We start from the raw sequence: 27,174 nt of genomic DNA, 5'->3' as shown, positions 1-27,174 counted from the left end.
GTTTGGCTTTTCATTTTAATTACAAAATATAAGCACACCTTTATGGCATTCGTATAGTGAAGGTATGCAAGTTCTTTTCACTAAGCTTTGATATCTTCCAGGTCTATCTACTCACTGATGAGACCTCAAAAAAGGTTGAAACCGGTCTGGGTAGTGCCCTCTCCTCAAAATGTAATAACAGTATTACATCTCCTAGGAGCTGTGTTTTACATTATGAGAGAATATCAAGAATAGTGAGGGAGTTTGCTCCACCCTTTACTTCGAATTGCCTTTGCCGATAGTTTTTCGGCATTGAAACTCATAGATCGTAGTTCTTGATCTTGAGTTTCACTTACTGGCTATATAACAACATAGGATTTTTATCCCTTTAATTTCTCATCATCATCATCAAATTCCTGCCATGTACCCTCAAGGGGTGTACAGGATATGATAGTACTACATGAAAAAAATTACATCATTATTAATTTCCTATCTACAATTTTCCTCCAAATCAGTCTGTTACTTGTCAAGACTCCAACATTAACAGATCTTATATTTCTATCGTCTAAGGCACTTTGTACCGTATCAATCCACCTATATCTTGGTCTTCCTCTGGGGCGTTTTGCTGCCAACCTGGCAGTGAACACTTGTTTTGCTAATCTTCCCTTGCACATTCTGTTTAAGTGACCATACCACCTGAGATTAGCTCTGCTAACACATTCCTGGATGCTGACAATGTCAAGTTCTTTCCTAATATCCTCGTTTTTAATATGATATTGCCATTGATGCCATCTGTTCACGCCTATAATCTTTCTCAGGACTCTCATATCTGTGGTCTCTAGTCTTTGGTCAAGTGTTTTACTTCTGACTCAGCTCTCAGATCCATAAGTTAAACCTGGTTTGAACACTGTCTTGTATACAGCTAATTTAGTGTTCCGACTAATTTCTCTCTTATTCCATATCAATTTATTCAGTTGACTTCCCACCATACCAACTTTGCTGATTCTGTTGTCTATTTAATTTATATTTAATTTACCATCTTCAGTAAAAATCGTGCCTAAATAGCTGAAATGTTTTACTTGTTCCACAGGTTCTCCATTCACAACACAGTTGACATTTTCAATGATTTTGCCTATTTTCATTGTCTTTGTCTTTTTATTGCTCACCTTCATACCATATCTATTACAACAGTCATTCAATTTAGTCAGAGAATCTTGCAGACTTGTAGCGGATTTATTTAGAAGTATAACATCATCTGCATAAAGCAAAGAGCTGACATTAACATCTCCAATTTTCATATCATGTTTAATACCACTTTCCTTTATAATGTGATCCATATAGATAATGAATAACAGAGGGGATAATGTACATCCTTGTCTCACACCAGATTTAACATTAAACCATCTTCCTGTACTTCCTTCAATTCTAACTGCTGACTTACAACTCAAATAAAGACTAAGTATTGCTTGATATAATACCCCATTGACACCATATAACTGCAGCGTTTTGAATAGCTTCTCTCTTTCTCTTGGCACCTTGTCATATGCCTTTTCCAAATCGACAAAACTTAAATACAGATCTTTGTTATATTCCCATGCTTTCTCGACTATTTGTCGTAAAGTGAAGATCTGATCCTGACAGCCTCTATTTGCCTGAATCCAGCTTGTTCTTCACCAAGCTTTTCTTCCACAATTCTTCTCAACCGTTTCTCAAGTATACTCACATAGATCTTGCCAGGAACACTCAGTAGGGAAATACCGCTGTAATTCTCACATGCAGTTTTATTTCCCTTTTTACATATGGGTACTATGAGAGCTCTACTCCAATCATCGAGAATTTGTCCCTCTATCCAGGCTTTCTGAACTATGCAGTGCAGCCACTGTAAGACTCTTATACCACCATACTTCAGCATTTCTGGTCGAATATCATCTACTCCTGCTGCATTTCCACATTTCAAGCCTTTGATGGCTTTTTCTACTTCAAGTATGGATATGTATTCCTGACTGCATGCCTGGTCAGTGTTTTTTACCACTGCGCTGTCATCACTGCTTGTTTCATTTAGCAGTTTTTCAAAGTAATTACTCCATACTTCAAGGATATCTTTTTCTTCCGTTTTCATGTCACCTTCATCATCTCTAACTCCTTTTACAGCACTCTTTCTCCATTCCTAAGCTTCTTCAACAACCTCAAGAATACTTTGCCAAATTCTTGATATTTATTTTCTATATTCTTGCCAAAGTCCTCCTATGACTTTTGTTTGGCTAGTTTTACACAGTGTTTAGCATTCTTGCATTTGTCTCTATATTCTCTAAGAGCACAAGCTGACTTATTTGACAGGAACTTTTGATATGCTTTCTTCTTTTCCTTCACTGCTTCTAACTTCCTGTGTCCACCAGGGAGTTCTGATTTTTTTTATCATTGCAGATAACCTCACCACATGCCTCTCTAGCTGAATCAATCAGGGCTTTCTTCAAGGCTTGCCAGTGAATCTCCAAGGTTTGGTTCCTGTTCTCAAACTCTTTCATTTTTTTCTTCAATAATCTTTGTGTATTTTAGTCTACAGTTCACATCTGAGAGCTGCTCAACTTTTATTCACTTTAAAACAGAAGTGTGCAAACAGAATTTTTAAAATTAATAGAACCAGATAACATCAAACTTCTTCAAAAACTGTTCAATAAAATATATGAAAGTGGCGAATTTTTGCCAGATTGGCTCAAATCTACATTTATCACTATCCCAAAGAAATCCAAAGTGAAATCTTGTGGTGACTTCCAACTTATTAGTCTAATGAGCCAAGCATTAAAAACATTTTTGAAAGTAATTCAGAATCACATTTATAGAAAAGGTGAAGAAACTCTGAGTGAAATGCAGTTTGGCTTTCAGAATGGTTTTGGTAATAGAGAGGCTCTTTCCTGTGCCCAAATATTGATACAAAAATGCATAGAAAAACAGAAAACTGACTTTATGTGTTTCATAGATTTTGAAAAAGCTTTCGACAAGGTCTCTCACACTCTCACACACACACACACACACACACACACACACACACACACACACACACACACACACACACACACACACACACTAACTTAATAGAAGTCCTTCAACAAATAGGGCTAGATGAAAAAGGCATAAGAAATCTGTATTGGAATCGATCAGCTACCATTCAATTAGACAGCATTACCACCAGTGATATTAACATCAAAAGAGGAGTGAGACAAGGATGTATACTCTCACCACTCTTGTTCGACATGTCCTTAGAGGTAATCTTTAAAAATGCATTGGAAGAATGTCCAGAGGAATCACAATAAATGGAAAGATTGTTAACAACCTACAACATGCAGATGACACTGTGCTAATTACAGATAACATCACGGATCTCCAAAAGCTCATTGACAGAGTATACATAGAAAGTCAAAGAATGGGAATAAATATAAACATCAACAAGATGAAATACATGGTCATCAACAAAATCCAACTTCATCAATGAAACTGACACTCAATGAGAAAACTATCGATCAAGCATCAAGGTATAAATATCTTGGTTGCTGGCTTAATAAAAGGTGGATCTTGGAATAGATATTAAGACAAGGATTGAAGTTGCATGGCAGTCTTTTGTGAAAAAGAACACTATTCTGCAATAAAGATCTAAACATAGAATTCAGATGAAGAATGCTGAAATGTTACGTCTGGTCCATTTTGCTCTATGTAGTTGAGACATGGACATTGAAGGTGGCAACCATCAAGAAAATTGATAGCCTTTGGTATGGCTATATAGATGAATGCTAAAGATATCATGGACAGAAAAAATAACGAATGAAGATGTCTTAAAGATCTCATACAAACAATCAAGAAATGAAAAACATCACATCTTGGCCACACCATGAGATACAGCAAATATCAGCTTCTACAAACCATTTTGGTAGGAAGAATTGATGGCAAAGGAGCTAGGGGAAGAAAAAGGATATCTTGGTTTGACAACATCAAGATGTGGAAAGGAAAGAGCAGTGTACAACTGCTCAGATCAACACAAGAACGTAGTTTGTTTGTGAAGATGGCACCATAAGAAGAAGAAGAAATTAACTGTTATGTTTATATTGTTATATAATCTGCAAAGTATGTATTTTTAGATGATGCTAATTTGTATTTGGTAATAATTATTTTCTATGCAATAAATTAGAATTGCAAATCATCCAACACATTTTCTTTGATTATTCTAATTTTTTTGATTTGGAGATGTACTATCAACTCAAAACTTTTGGTGCTTTGTGTGAAACAATATAACCACTTACCAACTTGGCAAGTCAAATGAAGGCTGTCAAAATTGTCTGCAGAAATTGACACCAGAATAAGATCAGCAACACGATTGTGTCTGAAAAAAATATCTCAATCCTCAAGATGAGGATATCACAAAATCAATGGCTAAGTCTATACGAATCCACACTTCCCATTCCAATATGACTCTATTTGCAACTACACTGAATATATCAATGCTGTTTTGCCAATACTGACGAAGTCTAGAAATTTTTGTCACCAAGGATTGGACCTGGTACCATAGAAAGACCTAAACTGCTTGTGGAAAAATGGATCAAGTCAATGGAACATAACTTATATTTTGTTTAAATAATTTTCCAATGATAATTTTAAAATTCTAAAAAAATTTGGATCACATATACTATACTGAAAAATTGTTTATATGCCATATGATACCAGCCTGAAATAATCATTTGTATAATACAGTTCTAATAAATCATCAAAAAACATTGCTGCAATAAGGTGAACAAATTCATCAGTTTTTCCTCACTTCACACACACACGCATTTAATGACATTATATACAGAATCACTAAATATCTTGTTTGTTACCTGTGATGATGCTCGACCAATAAATGTTTTTGGATTTAACAAAGTGTTTAACTGATCTTTAATTGGTTCAAAGAATGGACATGACCTAATCCTCTCTACCAGGTCATTGTCACCACCTTCTCCTTTTACAACAGCTGCGCTTTGATGGGATAGGACACGGATCTGTTCATGACATTCCTGGGGAAAGAAATTATTAATGAATATGACTGAATGTGATCATTTTAATTCAGTTTAGGATTAAAATGCATGAAAAATATTAAAGTTTTTCAAGTTGGTTCGGCTTTATTTCCTTTATTAAAATCTATACATAATGTGATGAAAGCTATTTACTATTTTCATGATTAAAATTATTTAAATAAAAAATAAAATAAAAAAAACCCTTTAAACTCTTTCTACTGATTTTTTTCTTTGTGCTTAGAAAGAAAGGAAACAAAATGTAGGATGATTTAAAAGCCAAAAGTGAAATTTGAATAACAAGAAGTATATTTGGGATCTAGCAATAAAGCTACTTTCCTTTAGTGTTATTCATGTGTTAGGAATAATTACTTTAATTTCCCAACATTTTGACCTTCCTATGACATTTGAAGTTAGCAATTGGGGGGGGGGTAATTTGTGAGCCCATGGCTGTGCCTTCTTTTTGCAGGTAAAAAGTATTTTGCCACACAAAATAGCCAGAATGTAGTATGTGTCAAGAGCACTGTGATATCAGGTGAGAATTTGTCCTGTAAAAGAAGGCACAGCCATGGGTTTACCATTAGCTCCTCTGCCCCCCCCCCCCCCCCTGCAGTTGCTAACTTTCTTATGGAAGCTTTTGATGAACATGTTTAGATTCCTTTACTTTAAAACCCAAAGTCTGTCTTAGATACATTGACAATGTTTTCATTATCGGGTCCCATGGCTGCCAGACATTAAACACTTTCCTCAGCCACCTAAACAAACAACATAAATGCTTACAATTCACAATTAAATTTTAAAGTCAGAACACACACTTCCCTTTCTTGATACATGTGTTACATGTCTTCCTTCTGGCAGTCTTTCCTTCACTGTTTACCATAAGTCTACACATACTGGCCAATATATACACACAAACACAAAAACTAGGTGTCATTAACACACTAAGAAACAAGGTTTTAAATATTTTCTCCAGCGAGCAAGCACTTTAATAAACAGCAAGTTAAATTTAATAACTATGGTAAATCTGGCCTTTCTGATCATGCCCTGAATACTCTAAATAGAATTGACTGGAAAGGCACCTGTTGTTTACATCACACCAAAACATGGTATGAGCATAAATTTAAAGAGGCCTGTGAAATTATTATCAACAATTTTTAGACCACCACCACTACCTGGTGGTCTAAAAATCCCAAGAACATGGATGGCATATTCTGTGCACATAACCTTTTGGTCTAAGAGTTAATTATAATTAGGACTGTAGTTAAATTATTGATTAGTGCACCAACTGTGCTATATTAAAATTATTTATATGAATTTGTTCTCTGATGTTATAAACAGGATATAGCTTTGATGTAGTTTTTTAGATTTTTTTTTTTTTTTTTTTTTTTTACTAGTAGTCAGGCCAGTAGAACAACAGATGATCAAATCACTGCCACTTTGGCATACTATATGAAATGTAATAGAGCTTGTCTTTGTATATATGTGTATACTCCAGATGATGACCTTAATAAGGCCAAAATATCTGGGAAATTAAAGTAATTATTCCTAACATGGTTGTATTCTCCATAATTTACCCAAATGAATACATCAAAGGTGGAACCTGTTTTTATTATCATAATGTAACACCTAAGACTTGACAGGAAGGAACATGCAATCCGCCACCTTGACTACTTAATCCTCCATCTAATATGCAACTGCATTTTCCATCTACTACCTACAATTAGTGTTTTTTTTCTTCTGTAAACTGCATATATTCTCTGGCCAATTTGCCTATATACAGAAAGAAACATCCCAGTTTTCTGGGAGGGGAAAGCAACCCATATCTTCATATGAGGTCAACAAACTCGCCTTCAAATGAAAAGCTCATGTAGTTTCTTCTTGTCCTGATGAAAAATGTTTCATCAGCAAGTTTGCACCTGCACGTAATGCAAGTCTAGCTGACCCTGCAGGTAGTGCAAGACCAAGGTAACTCATGGTAAAAGTAGAATAAGCACTGATCACTAATCTTAATATTTACCCATAATGCAAAGCACATCTCCTGGAGGAGATGTATGATGCTTTGTATTAAAGGCAAGGCAAGTGGGAGCCAGGCTAGAAATATTAAGATTTTAGTAATACAGAGCTTATAAGTATTTTACCAGAACACGTTACCACATATATATATATATATATATATATATATGCATGAATACTATTATTAATTCTGATGCTGATTATGATGTTAAAGATCACCATATATATATATATATATATATATATATATATATATATATATATATATATATGGTGATCTTTAACATCATCATCAGCATCATTTGGCATATATATATATATATATGGTGATGATCTTTAACTATCCATTTTTAATCTGGTACATATGGACATCAATGCTGCATAAATACAATTTTTACGAATTGTCTGTAAATATTTAATTTATTGAAAAAGGAAAAGGACTGATTTCAAATTTAAGAAAACATCCCTACTCCCAATAATCACCCCTTGGATATCTATATAGTTTTAACTAGGCAGCTGAGATAACGAAGTATTATTACTTTATTAGAGTTACATAACTCGAAACACTATTTGGGTCCACAAACCTAGTCTTATGAGTGCAGCACATCATTCAATTCCACCAACAGAAAGTGAAGTAAATATAGTATGTTCTGTTATTGTGTCTATTATCACAATCCCATCACGACCTTAGAATACATTTTGCTAATTTGCTAAAAATAGCAGAAAAATGAAATACATTAATCATTAAGTTAATACTTCAAAACACCTAGTGCTACAAAATCAGAGAACACGAAGAAAACAAGTAAGCAAAAATTATACTGAATCATAAAATGATGCATTTCACATCAGCATTTTTATATAGTGACACCATTCATTATGACAAATGAATCTACATATATATATATATATACACACACACACATACAAAGTAAGTTTTCTCCAATTTGGCAATGAAATGATCAAAATTAAAAGTACAAATTTTAATATTTAATATTCTTTTCATAATATCATCTCATCCCATTAACTTACCCGGCTCAACACCATATTACAGCAAAGGCAACACTTTGCTTCACAAAACCTAATTAATGCCCTAATAAGGCAGTTAATTCTCAGTATATAAGTCTATGTCTGGCTAGTTTCTCTGTCTTGAGAGATGAAAAACCTGAATGTATCAGATCTGCTGTCAACTTCAGTTGAAAAATCCCTTAAGAGTTCTTTGTGTTCTACACAGAATTTGAAGTGAGGTCTTTCTAATCAAAAGCAGTGTTAACCTCCCAACCGGCCAGGACGTCTATAGATGCCCAGATAAATCTGGATACAATGCATTGCATGCTATCTGTTGAAAGAACATGGATAAGTGCAATTCGGCCAGCATGTCCATTAGAAGGTGTGATAATCCCTCACACTGAAGAGAGCACGTAATCAGATTATCTCAGGCTCATAGCTGTGACTCAGTTACCTATAACAAGAAATGCAGTTCCTTGTTCTATGCTGGGTAACTGTACTTTAGTTATATTGGATAAACTAAAAATATAGAAATTATTTTTATTTTCTCTTTTTATTGTACAATACAATTTTAATGCCTGGACAAAATAAAGATCCTTGCCTAATTTCTTCACTTAAATATTGCGTGACCTTCCAGAACCAATTTAATTTTTAATTTTTTTGCTAATTTTTTCTAATCGCTTACTCCACAAAACATTTTCTTTGTTCTCAAAGAAATTGATTCACGATAATTATTTGAAATATTATTTAAAAAAACTGGCTGCCGACGTTCGAGATCATGTTATTTTTTTGTTCAAAATCATGATTCAAAGAATATTTCACAGATTTCCTGAAGGACGTGCTTGAGCAATTTGCTTTATAGAGAATAATGAAATTCTTTAAACATATCACTAAATTTTTTTTCCCTTTATATTGTAATCTACTGTTCTTTGCACTTTCACCTTCTTGGTTTCCCTGTATAATTTCATTACAAAATAAAATTAACGGTTATGATTTAAATTGATATGTATATATTTTCTGCTAGTTTGGATATTATGCTCCAATTTTATAATAAGCAATACTTTTGCTTATATATATATATATATATATATATATATATATATATATATATATATAAATAAATTAAAAAGTTTTGTATTAAAAATTTCCACTACAAAAGTTCAACAGAATCAACAATATTATTGTCATATTTCTTTTTCTCGTGTGGGAGGAAAACGGTAAAATGCCACTCTTGTAATTGTATCAGATGTTATAATGGCAAAAATAGTAAGAAAAAAAATCATTTGTACTTTCTTTTCAAAACACAAAGAGAGAACATTGTAAATTCACCCAATGAAAAAGAAAATACTCCATATTTATCTGATTTTTTTTTTGTAGTACAAAGAAGAAATCACTGTGTATAAGATGGTAGAATACAAGAGGGCAAAAATCTGTAGATTGATTACATTATAGCTGATAGAGGATTCATGCCAGAAAAATTATTTATTTAAGAGTTCTAACATCAGCAGATATAACGATATTTTCTTCTAGTTTAGATATGTGGCATTATTGAAGTAGCTAAACCTTTGCTACTATTTACACTAAAATGAATGGGCATGTTCCCCAAGTGATTTACGTTCATAACAGTTGTCTTGCAAACGATTTGCAGATATTTCAGAGAATTTATAAAATAAATTCTCTGAAATATCTGCAAATTGAATAAGTCCTCAATATAACCTTCCTGCCTTCCCCAAAAAATAAGATTATGTGAATATATGCTCCTTTTCTTTTAAAATAATTCAAGTCCTCTTTTTCAAGATAATTATATGAAATAATTTATAATTTTTCGATAATAAAAATGAAACTGATCATTATAAATTAAGAACTTATTTCAGCATAATACTAATGCTGAGCATTAGCAAATCTTCAAAATGAGCAGAAATTTTGAATTATTCTATATATGATATCCTTCATATTATATTTTCAACATATCTACAGTGGTTACGCACTGGATATTATAGTAATGTGCATCCTACAAAAAAAAAAAAAAAAAAAAAAAAGCGAAGAATCCCTGCTAAAACATCATTGGATATAAATTTTCGATACTAAAAAGATTCACAATCGGAAACCGAGTTATGCAATATAACATCGTTTGTTGTTCATAAAACAAAAAAAAAAAAATCATTTCTAGAACTGAAATGTGATAATCCATATAATGCTATTTTGCTAGGAAAGAAAGCAAAAGGTCATATTTATTTCAATAAATATTATTTAAAAATATAAATATGTGACATAATATGTTCAATGCAAATATCTGAAAATTCACAAAAAACGTTGTTTCTATATTGGAACAACCAGTGCAACTGTTCCGTTGCAGTGATTTGAAGAATAAATTTATAAATACAGCAGAATAATACAGCAAATTTGCTACTACTAAATAGATTCATTGCAAAGGCTGATCGATGGTCATTTCAGGATTGATTATTTTCGCATATGTGAAATTCGTTTCAATTTTTGGGAAGAAACACAATATATCATTTTTGAGGCAAAAAAGTCAAATATTTTAGGACAGTAAGAAAATTCCAAGTAAAACAGTGTGTGTAAAGACAGGTGACGCAAACTGTTAGTCAGGAACTAACAGTTAATCCACGAATGGCTCTAAAATAGATTTGCCTACCAACAATACTAACATACTATAGCTTTATTTTTCAAGGGTGGGAGTAAAAAACAAAAATAATAAATAAATAAATAGAATACCAGATTTCATTAAATTCTATCAAGCTAGGAAGAAAGATATTATCATTCAGAATCATAATCAATATAATAACAAGCTTATCATGTTTAGGAGCATGCCCTTTTGTCACTCATTGGCTCTTGCATACCATGCCAACTAGTTTGACAAAAGGGATGCCTATAAACATTATAAGCTTGTTATTATATTGACTATTCATATTGAAGAATTTAGAGACACAAAACACACATGTTGAAATAATTATTTTACTAATTATTAATAAAATAACAATTGACGTTTCAACCCCTGTATCGAGGTCATCATCAGAAGGATACATGTGTATAGAAACCAAGCTACATGCTGTTGCACTCTATAAAGGTAAATTAAATCTATGTTGTTAACTAATCTTTTTCTTAGCCTGACCTCAAAAGAAAAAAAAAAAAAAGATCTTCATGAAAATAATACATTTCAGAAAGAGTATATGATTCAGAATCATTCTGCAAAAAAAAAAAACCACTGACTATAGCAAAAAAAAAAAAAAAAAAAATATATATATATATATATATATCATCATCATCAAATTCCTGCCATGTACCCTCAAGGGGTGTACAGGATATGACAGTACTACATGAAAAAATTACATCATTACTAACTTCCTATCTACAATTTTCCTCCAAATCAGTCTGTTACTTGTCAAGAATCCAACATTATCAGATCTTATATTTCTATCGTCTAAGGCACTTTGTACCGTATCAATCCACCTATATCTTGGTCTTCCTCTGGGTCGTTTTCCTGCCAACCTGGCAGAGAACACTTGTTTTGCTAATCTTTCCTCTCCCATTCTATTTAAGTGACCATACCATCTGAGATTAGCTCTGCTAACGCATTCCTGGATGCTGACAATGTCAAGTTCTTTCCTAATATCCTCATTTTTAATATGATATTGCCATTGATGCCATCTGTTCACGCCTCTAATCTTTCTCAGGACTCTCATATCTGCGGTCTCTAGTCTTTGGTCAAGTGTTTTACTTCTGACCCAGCTCTCAGATCCATAAGTTAAAATTGGTTTGAACACAGTCTTGTATACAGCTAATTTAGTGTTCCGACTAATTTCTTTCTTATTCCATATGAATTTATTCAATTGACTTCCCACGATACCAGCTTTGCTGATTCTGTTGTCTATTTCTATATTTAGTTTACCATCTTCAGTAAAAATTGTGCCTAAGTAGCTGGAATGTTTTACTTGTTCCACAGGTTCTCCATTCACAACACAGTTGACATTTTCAATGATTCTGCCTATTTTCATTGTCTTTGTCTTTTTATTGCTGACCTTCATACCATATCTATTACAACAGCTATTCAATTTAGTCAGAGAATCTTGCAGACTTCTAGCGGATTTATTTAGAAGTATAACATCATCCGCATAAAGCAAAGAGCTGACATTAACATCTCCAATTTTGATATCAGGTTTAATACCACATTCCTTCATAATGTGATCCATATAGATAATGAATAACAGAGGGGATAATGTACATCCTTGTCTCACACTAGATTTAACATTAAACCATCTTCCTGTACTTCCTTCAATTCTAACTGCTGACTCACAACTCAAATAAAGACTAAGTATTGCTTGATATAATGCCCCATTGACACCATATAACTGCAGCGTATTGAATAGCTTCTCTCTTGGCACCTTGTCATATGCCTTTTCCAAATCGACAAAACTTAAATACAGATCTTTGTTATATTCCCATGCTTTCTCGACTATTTGTCGTAAAGTGAAGATCTGATCCTGACAGCCTCTATTTGGCCTGAATCCAGCTTGTTCTTCACCAAGCTTTTCTTCCACAATTCTTCTCAACCGTTTCTCAAGTATACTTGCATAGATCTTGCCAGGAATACTCAGTAGGGAAATACCTCTGTAATTCTCACATTCAGTTTTATTTCCCTTTTTATATATGGGTACTACGAGAGCTCTACTCCAATCATCGGGAATTCGTCCCTCTGTCCAGGCTTTCTGAACTATGCAGTGCAGCCACTGTAAGACTCTTATACCACCATACTTCAGCATTTCTGGTCGAATATCATCTACTCCTGCTGCCTTTCCACATTTCAAGCCTTTGATGGCTTTTTCTACTTCAAGTATGGATATGTATTCCTGACTGCATCCCTGGTCAGTGTTTTTTATCACTGTGCTGTCATCACTGCTTGTTTCATTTAGCAGTTTTTCAAAGTAATTACTCCATACTTCAAGGATATCTTTTTCTCCTGTTTTCATTTCACCTTTATCATCTCTAATTCCTTTTACAGCACTCTTTCCTCCATTCCTAAGCTTCTTCAACAACCTCCAGAATATTTTGCCACCTTCTTGATATTTATTTTCTATATTCTTGCCAAATTTCTCCCATGACTTTTGTTTAGCTAGTTTTACACACTGTTTAGCTTTCTTACATTTGTCTCTGTATTCTGTAAGAGTAAAAGCTGACTTATTTGCCAGGAACTTTTGATATGCTTTCTTCTTTTCCTTCACTGCCTCTTTAACTTCCTGTGTCCACCAGGGAGTTCTGATTTTTTTATCTTTGCACACAACTTCACCACATGCCTCTCTGGCAGAATCAATCAATGTTTCCTTCAGAGTTTGCCACTGAATCTCCAAGGTTTGATTCCCGTTCTCAAACTCTTTCATTTTCTTTTCAATAATATTTCTGTATTTTAGTCTACAGTTTACATCTGAGAGCTTCTCAACTTTTATTCGCTTTAAAACTTTCTCACATGTTATTCTTTTCAATATGAAATTCAATTTTATCCTGCTCAAGACTAAATAGTGATCACTTCCAATTTCAAATCCTCTGTACACTCTGGTGTCCTGCACCAGGGAGAAAACATCACTATCAACAATAACATAGTCAATGAGACTTTTCTTATTCCTAGCCTCTTCTCTCCATGTGAATTTGTGCACATTTTTATGTTGGAACATGGTGTTAGTAATAACCAGTCCATGTCCTGAGCAGAAATCCAACAGATATTTGCCATTATTATTAGCTTTGCTCTTTTCTCCAAATTTTCCCAAAATATTTTTGTATGTCTCACAATCATTTCCTACTCTACTATTTAGATCCCCAACAAGGACCAACTTTTCCTTTTTCATTGTGTCAGTTGCTTTTTCTAAAGCCTAAAAAAATTCCTCCACTTCTACCTTAGTAGAACCTTCTGTGGGACCATAGGCACAAATAAGTCTCATTGTCCAGTTCCCCATTCTCATATTTGCCCACATTACTCTACTTGAGACTGACTGCCATTCAAGAAGATTAGCCTCGTATTTTGTGTTGAATACTATGGCTACTCCTTCTTTTCCTTGATTGTTATTGCCTGAATATAACATTTTGTATTTATTGCTCAGAAAGATCTCACCAGTTTTGGTCTTTTTTGTTTCAGTCACCCCTATTATGTCGATCTGGTACTTATCTAATTCCTCAGCTAGCTCCATTTCTTTGCCATTCAGGCTTCTTACGTTGATAGTACCTATCTTTAACTCTGGTGATGTTGAGTTGGGGTTTGTTTTCAGATTTGTTCCAGTAGCTGACTTTTCGCTGTTCGCCCTGGTTCCCTGGCGAAAACAACGGGGGCCTTGTTTAACCGGGCGACGCCCCAGCCGGCATGAAATTTTGTCATTTTGTACCATCATTTTTTATTTTGGTTTAACCAATAAGAATACAATTTGGTCGGCTAAATCCCAAATTGCCAGCCCATCCTCGTTCGTTCAGTATCAAAGTAGATACCCAACAGGGTGCACCACGAGAAGGTGAGGATTGGACATTAGGTCAGAAGCCCTGGTCGGTTCTCCGCATTCCTTTAAAGGCTATGTAGAGGTCTCCTCTCAGTTATACAGCTTTGACCCTTAAGCACCCCATATATATATATATATATATAATAAAAAGAGGGAAAACAATGGCATACATTTTGCCAATAAAAATGCAATTTAGCAGTAGTGGAATTGGGGAGGAGAAAATAATTTTAAATCATTTTGCCAATAAAAATGATAAATGTGGAGGGGGGGAGGTGCTTTCATCATTCATTTTTGAATCTAGAACTAGTTCTACAACAAAAATTACTGCTTTGTAGGTTACACATTCAACAACACCGATATTAGAATTTGTGTCTCTTATAATTTTTTATGTATCTTACAGAAACTGCTAAGAGTTTAAAGTAAGATACATAAACAGTTATAAAATTACAAAGTTTCAATTGTCAATATTTTCATTGTTCTTGGGAGAACTGATGATATCTATGGCAAATTTACATTATTCCAAACACTATGCTATAGTGGTACTTTTTGTGAAAATCTACAAGTTTATAACACGACAATCCACTTTTTGACATAGATACTCTAGACCAGGAGCCGGCAACCGGTGGCATGCGGCCCAAAACGTGCATTTTTGGCGGCCCATAAAAGATTGACTATACTTACATGACATTTGGCCCATAAAATTTTATCATAAAGAAAAGAGGTTATATTGAAGAGAATATTATCTACTACTCAACTGCTGGATAGCTAAGTATAGGTGCTGTGTTAAAAAGATTTTTTTTTTAAGTTACGTGAAGAAATAGATATTTTAATGACAGAACACGAAAATGCTGTCCCATAACTATTGTACAAAAAATAGATAATGTCTCTTGCATTTATGGTACACATTACAACTACCATAATGAGCTTAATTTGACACTGCAGGGTCAAGGCAAATTACTAGAAGAACTGTTTTCTGACATAAAAACTTTTGAAGGGAAACTATGTCTGCTGAAGAAATATATGATGGAAGAAAATCTACGTCATTATATATGTTGCATATCTACATCTACAGTTGGATGGCAAACACAAAAGGAAACTTTTGTTGGTATTATTGAAGATTTACAAACGGAATTTTCAACAAGATTTGTGGATTTTCATAAAAATAGCATCGAAATGCAATTATTTTTGCACCCTTTTAATGTCAACATTGATGACGTACCAAACCAACTATACACGAAGTTTTGGAATTACAACACAATTAAAGAACACATTTTCGATAGAAAATATCCAAAAATTTTATCGATCCTTACAAAAAAAATTGAAGATTTCAACATTTTCACAAAGATGATAGTCTCATTTGGAAGCACATACATTTGCGAACAAGCATTTTCTGCCATGAGTTTTAGAAAAAATAAATTTTCTATATATATTATGTGATGCATAAACCATATTACTTTGTTTTTACGTGATAATAATTTTTCATTGAGTTTCATTTCTATTTCATACCATCATCAAATTCCTGCCATGTACCCTCAAGGGGTATATAGAATATGATAGCACTACATGAAAAATTTACATTATTACTAACTTCCTATCTACAATTTTCCTCCAAATCAGTCTGTCACTTGTCAAGACCCCAACATTATCAAATCTTATATTTCTATCATCTAAGGCACTTTGTACCGTATCAATCCACCTATATCTTGGTCTTCCTCTGGGTCGTTTTCCTGTCAACTTGGCAGAGAACACTTGTTTTTCTAATCTTTACTCGCCCATTTAAGTGACCATACCACCTGAGATTAGCTCTGCTAACGCATTCCTGGATGCTGACAATGTCAAGTTCTTTTCTAATATTCTCGTTTTTAATATGATATTGCCATTGATGCCATCTGTTCATGCCTATAATCTTTCTCAGGACTCTCATATCTGCAGTCTCTAGTCTTTGATCAAGTGTTTTACTTCTGACCCAGCTCGCAGATCCATAAGTTAAAACTGGTTTGAACACGGTCTTGTATACAACTAATTTAGTGTTCCGACTAATTTCTCTTTATTCCATATGAGTTTATTCAATTGACTTCCCACCATACCAGCTTTGTTGATTCTGTTTTCTATTTCCATATTTAATTTACCATCTTCACTAAAAATCTTGCTTAAGTAGCTGAAATGTTTTACTTGTACCACAGATTCTCCATTCACAACACAGTTGACATTTTCAATGATTCTGCCTATTTTCATTGTTTTTGTCTTTTTATTGCTGACCTTCATACCTTATCTATTACAACAGTCATTCAATTTAGTCAGAGAATCTTGCAGACTTGAAGCATATTTATTTAGAAGTATACCATTGTCCACATAAAGCAAAGAGCTGACATTAACATCTCCAATTTTGATATCATGTTTAATACCACTTTCCTTCATAATGTGATCCATATAGATAATGAATAACAGAGGGGATAATGTACATCCTTGTTTCACACCAGATTTAACATTAAACCATCTTCCTGTACTTCCTTCAATTTTAAATGCTGACTCACAACTCAAATAAAGACTAAGTATTGCTTGATATAATGCTCCATTGACACCATATAACTGTAGTGTATTGAATAGCTTCTCTCTTGGAACCTTGTCATACGCCTTTTCCAAATCGACAAAACTTAAATACAGATCTTTGTTACATTCCCGTGATTTCTCCACTATTTGTCGTAAAGTGAAGATCTGTTCCTGACAGCCTCTATTTGGCCTGAATCCAGCTTGTTCTTCACTCAGCTTTTCTTCCACAATTCTTCTCAACCGTTTCTCAAGTATACTTGCATAGATCTTACCAGAAACACTCAATAGGGATATACCTCTGTAATTTTCACATTCAGTTTTATTTCCCTTTTTATATATAGGTACTATGAGAGCTCTACTCCAATCATTGGGAATTCGTCCCTCTGTCCAGGCATTCTGAACTATGCAGTGCAGCCACTGTAAGACTTTTATACCACCATACTTCAGCATTTCTGGTTGAATATCATCTATTCCTGGTGCCTTTCCACATTTCAAGCCTTTGATGGCTTTTTCTACTTCAAGTATGGATATGTATTCCTGACTGCATGCCTGGTCAGTGTTTTTTTATCACTGTGCTGTCATCACTGCTTGTTTCATTTAGCAGTTTTTCAAAGTAATTACTCCATACTTCAAGGATATCTTTATCTCCAGTTTTCATGTCACCTTTATCATCTCTAACTCCTTTTACAGCACTCTTTCTTCCATCCCAAAGCTTCTTCAACAACGTAAAGAATACTTTGCCACCTTTTTGATATTTATTTTCTATATTCTTGCCAAAGTCCTCCCATGATTTTTGTTTAGCTAGTTTTCCACACGGTTTAGCTTTCTTACATTTGTCTCTGTATTCTCTAAGAGCACAAGCTGACTTATTTGCCAGGAACTTTTGATATGCCTTCTTCTTTTCTTTCACTGCCTCTTTAACTTCTTGTGTCCACCATGGAGTTCTAATTTTTCTATCCTTACATACAACCTCACCACATGCCTATCTGGCAGAATCAATCAATGTTTTCTTCAGAGTTTGCCACTGAATCTCCAAGGTTTGATTCCTGTTCTCAAACTCTTTCATTTTCTTTTCAATAATCTTTCTGTATTTTAAGTCTACAGTTCACATCTGAGAGCTGCTCAACTTTTATTCGCTTTAAAACTTTCTTACATGTCATTCTTTTCAATTTGAAATTCAATTTTATCCTGCTCAAGACTAAATAGTGATCACTTCCAATTTCAAATCCTCTGTACACTCTGGTGTCCTGCACCAAGGAAAAAACATCACTATCAACAATAACATAGTCAATGAGACGTTGCTTATTCCTTGCTTCTTCTCTCCATGTGAATTTGGGCACATTTTTATGTTGGAACATGGTGTTAGTAATAACCAGTCCATGTCCTGAACAGAAATCCAACAGGTATTTACCATTATTATTAGATTTTCTCTTTTCTCCAAATTTTCCCAAAACATTTTTGTATGTCTGACATTCCTACTCTGCTATTTAGGTCCCCAAATAGGATCAACTTTTCCTTTTTCATTGTGTCAGTAGCTTTCTCTAGAGCCTCAAAAAATTCCTCCACTTCTACCTTAGTAGAACCTTCTGTGGGACCATAGGCACAAATAAGTCTCATTGTCCAATTCCCCATTCTCATATTTGCTCACATTACTCTACTTGAGACTGACTGCCATTCAAGAAGATTAGCCTCGTATTTTGTGTTGAATACTATGGCTACTCCTCCTTTTCCTTGATTCTCATTGCCTGAATATAACATTTTGTATTTATTGTTCAGAAAGATCACACCAGTTTTTGTCTTTTTTCTTTCAGTCACCCCTATTATGTCAATCTGGTACTTATCTAATTCCTCCGCTAGCTCCATTTCTTTGGTATTCAGCCTTCTTATGTTGATAGTACCGATCTTTAACTCTGGTGATGTTCAGTTGGGGTTTGTTTTTAGATTTGTTCCAGTTGCTGACTTTTCGCTGTTCGCCCTCTTTCCCTGGCAAAAACAACGTGGGCCTTGTTTAACCGGGCGACGCCCTAGCCAGCATGAAATTTTGTTATGTTGTAGCATCATTTTGTATTTTGGTTTAACCAATAGGAATGCAATTTGGTTGGCTAAATCCCAAATTGCCAGCGCATCCTCGTTCGTGCAGTATCCAGGTAGATACCCAACAGGGTACACCATGAGAAGGTGAGGATTGGACATTAGGTCAGAAGCCCTGGTCGGTTCTCCGCATTCCTTTAAAGGCTATGTGGAGGTCTCCTCTCAGTTAAACAGCTTTGACCCTTAAGCACACCCTTATTTAACCCCCCCTTTATTTCATATCTCATACTTTAAATATTTCTGTGTGTTTTAAGATTGATAACGTAAGTATTTTTTTTCACTCACTATTTCTATTAATTAATCGCTTGCAGCCCAATTATTAAAAATAAAAGTTGAATGTAGCCCACGAGTCTGAAAAGTTTCACGACCCCTGCTCTAGACAAATAACCTTGTTTTAACTAATTCTGCCACTACAAACAGTCCAACTGAAATCAAAATTGAAACAATCTGAAAAAAATTTGATAATAAATATCAAATTTTATTAAATCCCATCTAGCCTGTACAGAATAAATATCAGCTGAAATAATTCTTTCAACAAAAATGTTCTGAGTAAAACAAAAATTAAATGCTATGGTGGCTCTCTTTTTTACCCTGCAAGTCTCAACAAAACCACACCTGGAATTGCTCAATAACGATTCGTAATGCCAAATATCAATAAAAGACACCCAGTTAGAGCCATAGAAAAAGCTTGCATATGGACAAAGACAAAAATGAATGTAACAAGTGTTTATAAATTTTGCTAAAGGTACCTCGAATATTAGATAATATAATAAGTTTAGTTTAATCCTTTATCCAAGTGTGAGCAAGCAAACTTTGCGCCTGAAAGTATCTTCAGGACTGGGGAAAGGTAGTGCAACACCAGGCAACTCGTTGCAAAGGTGGAGCAAGCTACCAACAGTCCTATCCCAGTATCTTCCATAACGCAAAACACATCTCCTTGTGGATACATGTAATGCTATGCATTAAGGCAAGCGCCACTACCCATACCAGTTTCGACCTTTATTGAGGTCTCGTCAGTGGGAGCCAGGCCCAGTAGTGGAGATACAAAGGCAGAAGCAATGAGAGGTCATCCTAACCTATAGGAGTTGCCAAAGGGTGTGCAACCTTATTATTAAATTACTCCGGATTCAGAGAATGATGTTGAGAGTTTATTTTTCACTTGGTTAGACTATAATAAGTTTAGTTTAATCCTTTATCCAAGTGTGAGCTGGATAAAGGATTAAACTAAACTTATTATAGTCTAACCAAGTGAAAAATAAACTCTCAACATCATTCTCTGAATCCGGAGTAATTTAATAATAAGGTTGCACACCCTTTGGCAACTCCTATAGGTTAGGATGACCTCTCATTGCTTCTGCCTTTGTATCTCCACTACTGGGCCTGGCTGCTGACGAGACCTCAATAAAGGTCGAACCCAGTATGGGTAGTGGCCCTTGCCTTAATGCATAGCATTACACATATCCGCAAGGAGATGTGCTTTGCATTATGGGAGATATTGAGATAGGAGTAATGAGAGCTTTCTCCATCTTTGCAACGAGTTGCCTGGTGTTGCACTACCTTTCCCCAGTCCTGAAGATACTTTCAGGCGCAAACTTTGTTTGCTCACATTTGTATAAAGGATTAAATTAGATAATATATTTGTAAGTTCAAAAATCGTTAATATAAGTGTTAAGTATAAACTCAAAATGCAATAAAAAAAATACCATGATAATATTTTCAATTTAAGAAGTTTGTAATTTAAAAACACCTGAAAAAATAATAAATTATGCATACTAACTACTGAGATTAGTTTTCCTACCTGCCTGTTGCTACCTGCTTTTACCATTGCCATGATCACATTTTCTGAAGCCATAAAGGGTAGCTCTTGATTTAAGTGTCGCTCAATTACTTTGGGATATACAATAAATCCTTCAGCTATATTTTGAAATGTAGTTAACACAGTATCTGCTGTTAAGAAAGCCTCTGATAAAGAAATTCTTCTGCAAAATTAATTAAAATGGTAAATTAAAATCATACAACTTAGATTCTCTATAACAAAACTTAATTTTTCATTTGTCAATAATGAAAAAAAGCAATAAAATATCTCTAAGAAAATAACAAATGACAGATAAGAGTAATAATGAATTATAGTCAATAGTCTTGTTGAATTGTACATTAAAGGTTTGATGAAATCAATTCAGTCTACTGTTATATTTTTCAATCTTCTGAAATGAAAAAGTTTATTTTCACTAGGTTAGACTATAATAAATTTAGTTTAATCCTTTAACCCAGTGAGAGCAAACAAAGTTTGCACCTTAAAATATCTTCAGGACTGAATATAGTATTGTACTATCTTACCTGGGTAAGTAGTACAACACCATGCAACTCGTTGCAAAGGTGGAGCAAGCTACCAACAGTCCTATCCCAGTATCTCCCATAACGCAAAACACATCTCCTTGTGGATATGTATACTGTTATGCATTAAGGGATTGGCCACTACCCAGACTAGTTTCGACCGTCTGCTGGTATCTTGCTCCACCTTTGCTACGAGTTGCCTAGTGCTGTACTACTTACCTAGGTAAGATAGTACAACACTATATTCAGTCCTGAAGATATTTTCAGGCACAAACTTTGTTTGCTCTCACTGGGTTAAAGGATTAAACTAAATTTATTATAATCTTCTGAAATACACAAATAACAGCACATATATACACATACCGGCCACTGAATTAGAAACCTCTTCAATTCCCTGTGCATAGTTAAGTGAGATATAGGTGAGGAATGACCTTCATTAAATGCTTCAGTCAATTGCTGCACACAGGAAGTTCTGTTTGTCCACACAAGTCAGATGACTGTGATCTTGTTCCTGACAGGACTGTCTTAGGCCCACAGACATGCCTCTTAAACAAGCAATGGAGTTATTTTTCCACTAATTAAACACCATTCGAGAAACCAGTCAGCTCTGCTGTTTTCTAAATCATGGCTCCAGCCAGACAGACACTCACAATAAGCCCATTATCAAACTCTGAAAGATCCTTTGCTTTTCCCATTGTGCATTATTGATGCATTACTGACCAGCACCATTTTTAAACAGTTGCCTAGAACATGTGGCAACACCCATGCATTACATAAGCAATATTTACATATATCTCCATAAATTATATATTTATATATATATCTATATAAATAATTTATATAATTATATATTTATATAATATATATAGCATATAAAACTAAAATGTGGAGGGAATGGGTGGTGAAGTGCAACATACAACCTTGTTTACTGAAATGTCAATATCTTCTGGTTTTCACTCTAAGTCACAAACCAGGTAACCGAATTCTTTCTCTCGGTGTTACACAGTGATCAGCATTTTACTTTGAAAGTAAAAAAAATACAACTACTCAATGTTTTGACCTTTACACTAAAGTTATCATCAGGAATACACACAAGAGCTCAAATTCATAATGATTCACTATAGTATGCTTGAACTTAATATTGGACCATTTATTATTAGGAACATGCATGTGCACAAAAACACAGGCACACCTGAGTTCTAAATCTGCTCTGATAAGCAAACTAAAAATAAGTTTTATAATGAATGTCTGTAGCAGGAAAAACAGGCTATTGAATTCTTCACAATTCAATAGACTTCAGATTCAGGAATACATAAAAATATTATAAGGCAACAGCTCTTCATTAGAAAAAATAGAATACTACATAAATACAATGTTGATACTATATTTAAACACAAAATTAAAAAGTTTACTCAGTTCCTCTAGGGCAGGGGATCTTCAACGCATGGTCTGCGGAGCGCTTTGCCGAATGGCCAGCGGACCATTCGGCAAAGTTTTTTGAGTTTCTTATTCGGTTTTGAAACAATGTGGATTTTATATCCTCTTAATTTAAAATATTGTTTATATCGCCGAAATGAAGCTTATTAGCTCTTTATATTTAAGTATCCTATAAAAATAAATATTAAATAGACATGCTTCTTCAACCATCTACCAGCACCAAGCGGTACTTAAGTACTAGTACTAATATCGCAGGTAGATAGCTGAAGCAGTAGTTCGTTTGAGTACGCTGTCTAGTGCCCTCCAGATACATCTCGAAAGTTCTCGATACTTCATTATTTTCACATAAATACAAGAGGATCTCATCCACTGTCAGTCAGTCATGAACAGTGTAATATTTGTGTATAAGTGCACGCAGGTTCGTCGTGTCAGCCATAGACTATTGTGGTTTTATATTGCCAGACTTTTTTCAATAGTGTGAGATATATTCAGGACCATTTTGGATGATTTTTTGGGTTCACCATCCATCACTATGGCGTCTACGAGTAAAAAGCATAAATCAAGATTGTTGTCGGGTTTTGGATGAAAAGTGGACCAATTCGTACTTTTTTGTGCCGATCGATGATAAGCAGTATGTTTAATTTGTTGTGAATCAGTGTCAGTATCAAAAGAATAGAATATACAACGACACTATGAGACAAAGCATGCATCCAATTTCGATCACCTTCAAGTGCAGCTTCGTGTGTACAAAGTGAACCATCTCCAAATTGATTTAAAATGCCAGCAGGGTATGTTTAAATGGCAGAGGGGAAGAGAGCGAAGTGTGCGTCAAAGTAAGTTATATAATAGCTGAAAAAAATGCTAAAAAATCAAAAGCTTTCTTGGACGGCGAGTTTGTGAAAGAGTAACTCATCACTACTAGGGAAATTGTGCCCAAATAATAAGGAAGTGTTTAAAAACCGAGTTTGTCTAGGGTAACTGTAACACGATGTGTAGAAGAATTTGCCAATGACAATGAAGGAACTTTAAAAAAACAGTCATCTGAATTTACGTTATATTCACTTGCTTTAGATGAGAGCACAGATGTGAAGGATATAGCACAACTAGCTATCGTTGTCTGTGGCATTGATCAACAATTCACTGTGACAGAAGAACTGCTAGCGCTCATACCTTGGAAGGGAATGACGAAAGGTGCTGATATTCTTGAAGTCGCCAAGAAAAACGCTCCAGTGTTTCGACCTCAGCTTAACCAACCTCAAGGGTGTGGTAATTGATGGTGCCCATGCTATGGTGGGAAAGAACGAAGGGTTTGTTGCACTGCTATGGAAAGAACCAGAACTAGAAGGAAAAGATTTCATCAATTACCACTGTTTAATCCACAAGGAGAATTTGTGTGCGAAAACTACTGGATTTGAGAATGTCATGAAACTTACTGTGGCTGTCGTCAACATTATTAGGGCAAGAGGATTGAATCATTGTCAATTCCAACAGTTTCTGACCCAAGAGTGCAAAGCTGATCACGACAATGTGGTTTATTATAGTAATGTACGTTGGTTGAGCAGAGGGAAGGTTCTTAAAAGAGTCCTTGACTTAAGGAGTGAAATACAGCAGTTCATGCAAACCAAGGGAAGCCGATTGTGGAATTCAATGATCCAAAGTGGATGACAGACTTTGCCTTTGTGACCGACATCACGTTGCATATAAATGACCTAAATACGTGGCTATAATTAAAAGATCAACTGGTGAACAGTCTATTTGATCACATCAAAGCTTTTGTGGCCAAGCTCAAACTTTAGGAGGTACAACTCGCAAAATAAGACTTAACTCATTTCCAGCTTCTCGCTGAGTCCAACTGTTCATCTCTTGATGAATATGCTACAAAATTAGCCGTATTGCGAAGTGAGTTCAAAGAGAGATTTAGTGATTTTCGTAACCAAGTCTTCTTTAGATTTATTTTCAATGCCATTCAGTGTCGATGCTGCCGAAATGCCAGGCTCAGTACAAATGGAGCTGCTTGAACTCCAAAACAACTCTTCTTTGAGAGAAAAATTATTCAATGTGTCCTTGCTTACATTTTACAAAGACTACATTTCTGAGGATGCATTCCCTAATCTTCGCCGGCAAGTTTTGAAGATGTGCGCTTTGTTAGGAAGCACATACTTATGTGAGCAGTTCTTCCCCAGAATGAAGCATGTGAATTCCAACACAAGAACTCAGATTACGGACCAACATCTCCAGAATACGATTCGCATAGCGACTTCCTATATTGATGCCAACATTGACAAGCTGGTCAAGGAAAAGCATTGCCAAGTTTCCCATTGACATTGTAAAAAATGAATGTTTTCTTCATTAAATTCTTTTTTCAAGTATTGATTATATTTACTTATCATGAACCCGACTCCTACCTATGCTCTTAAAGCTGAGTTTGTTTATTTTAATGTATAGTATATACTATAACTAACGTGTATAAACCTCCCTTAGCTAAATGGCCTGATCAAGTACTGTCCCAGCAACAACATCCAAGCATAATCCTGGGAGATTTTCATAGTCATCACTCCCTTTGGGGCTATAGAAAGGATGACCTAAATGGTACCCTACTAGTGAACTGGAGAGAAAATCGGAACCGCTATATGATCTTTGATGCCAAAGATAAACCGAGCTTTCTCTCCTCTAGATGGGAAAGAGGATATAACCCTGATTTGTGCTTCTGTACTGCAGACGATAATGGTGGCCAAATTCCCATCTCTAGGAAAGTATTAGACAGTTTTCCAAATAACCAACATCGACCTATAATCTATAAAGTAGACCTAAATATTCCAATCATAAGAACAGCATTAAAACCTAGGTGGAACTTTCTCAAAGCTGACTGGGACTCTTTCAAGAAACAGGTTGACACTGTAATAAGTTTTATAAAGCCCACTGTAAACTATTACAATAGATTTGTTGGCATTATTATTGGTGCTGCCAAACGAATCATTCCAAGAGGTTTTAGGAGATTTTATATCCCAGGCTGGAATAATGACAGTGTAAAACTGTATAAAGAATTCTCTACTAATAATAACCCTACAGTCACCACTGAGCTACTGAAGTCTCTTGACAATGCTAGAAAAGACAAATGGATTAAAACAATGAACAATTTTAATTTTACTCATTCCAGTCGAAAAGCTTGGTCCCTGATTAGGAAGCTTGACCCTAATACAAGGACTTCTGGTAAACTGCCCGCCATAGATCCAAAACACATTGCAAAGCATATAGTCTCGATGACTAAATATCCTCAAGATAGAGTAGCTACGAGAGAGGTGAAACAAAAACTAAAAAATCTTAAAACAGATCTTCCACCATCATCACTATCTCAGGCGTTCACTTCCCAGGAATTTACCCAGGCAATTAACTCATTGAGGACTGGGAAGGTGTCCGGACTTGATAACATCTACCCTGAATTCATTAAGAACTGTGAACCAAAAACTATTAAATGGCTTACTGATATGTACAATAATATCCTGGACTCTGGCATACTTCCATCAATTTTTAAAAGATCTAAAATCATTGCTGTCTTAAAACCTGGCAAAGACCCTACAATTGCTTCCAACTACCATCCTATCACCTTGTTAAGCATCTGCCTGAAACTTCTCGAAAGAATGCTATACAACAGAATTTCTTCAAGTACACATAACAGAACTCCACAGGAACAGGCTGGCTTCAAACCTGACAGAAGTTGTTGCAATCAAGTACTAGCCTTGACAACCTTTATAGAGAACAGTTATGAAAAACAATTGAAAACAATAGCAGTATTCGTAAACCTCTCTGCTGCCTATGACACAACGTGGAGAGAGGGTCTTATCTTAAAATTCCTAGAAACTACCCCATCACCAAAACTAACCAACCTAATTAATCAAATACTAGCAGACAGATGGATACAAGTATCTCTCAATGAATCCAAAAGTAAATTCTTTAAGATTAAAAATGGCCTATCTCAGGGGGTCAGTTCTTGCCCCATTGCTCTTTAACTAATATATTAGTGATATCTCAGAGACAGCATCACAGAGATTCATGTATGCTGACGATATTGCCATTGCAACTCACCATTCAACATTCCAAAAAGCTGAGAACACCTTAACTGAAGACTGGTTGTACTTGATATAAGACGATGGTGATTACAACCTAACCTGAACAAAACTGAAGTAGCATCCTTTCATTTAAGTGATATCCAGGCCAATCATATCCTAAAA

General features: G+C 34.8%; 1 protein-coding gene across 1 annotated transcript in view; it reads right to left on the bottom strand.

The window, feature by feature from the left end:
* Positions 1-27,174, bottom strand: part of Adsl (adenylosuccinate lyase) — a 219,023-nt gene that overhangs the window by 16,330 nt on the left and 175,519 nt on the right. The window contains exons 9-10 of the mRNA XM_090397737.1: positions 20,973-21,153; positions 4,845-5,021 (exon numbers count right to left, since the gene is read on the bottom strand). Coding sequence (XP_090253863.1) covers positions 4,845-5,021; positions 20,973-21,153 — 358 coding nt within the window. The remainder of the gene's footprint in view (positions 1-4,844; positions 5,022-20,972; positions 21,154-27,174) is intronic.

Source organism: Typopeltis vanoorti, chromosome 9, assembly GCF_054136105.1.
Source record: "Typopeltis vanoorti isolate ZY-2024b chromosome 9, IOZ_Tvanoo_1.0, whole genome shotgun sequence".
Taxonomy (NCBI): domain Eukaryota; kingdom Metazoa; phylum Arthropoda; class Arachnida; order Uropygi; family Thelyphonidae; genus Typopeltis; species Typopeltis vanoorti.
This window is presented reverse-complemented; position numbering and strand designations above follow the sequence as displayed.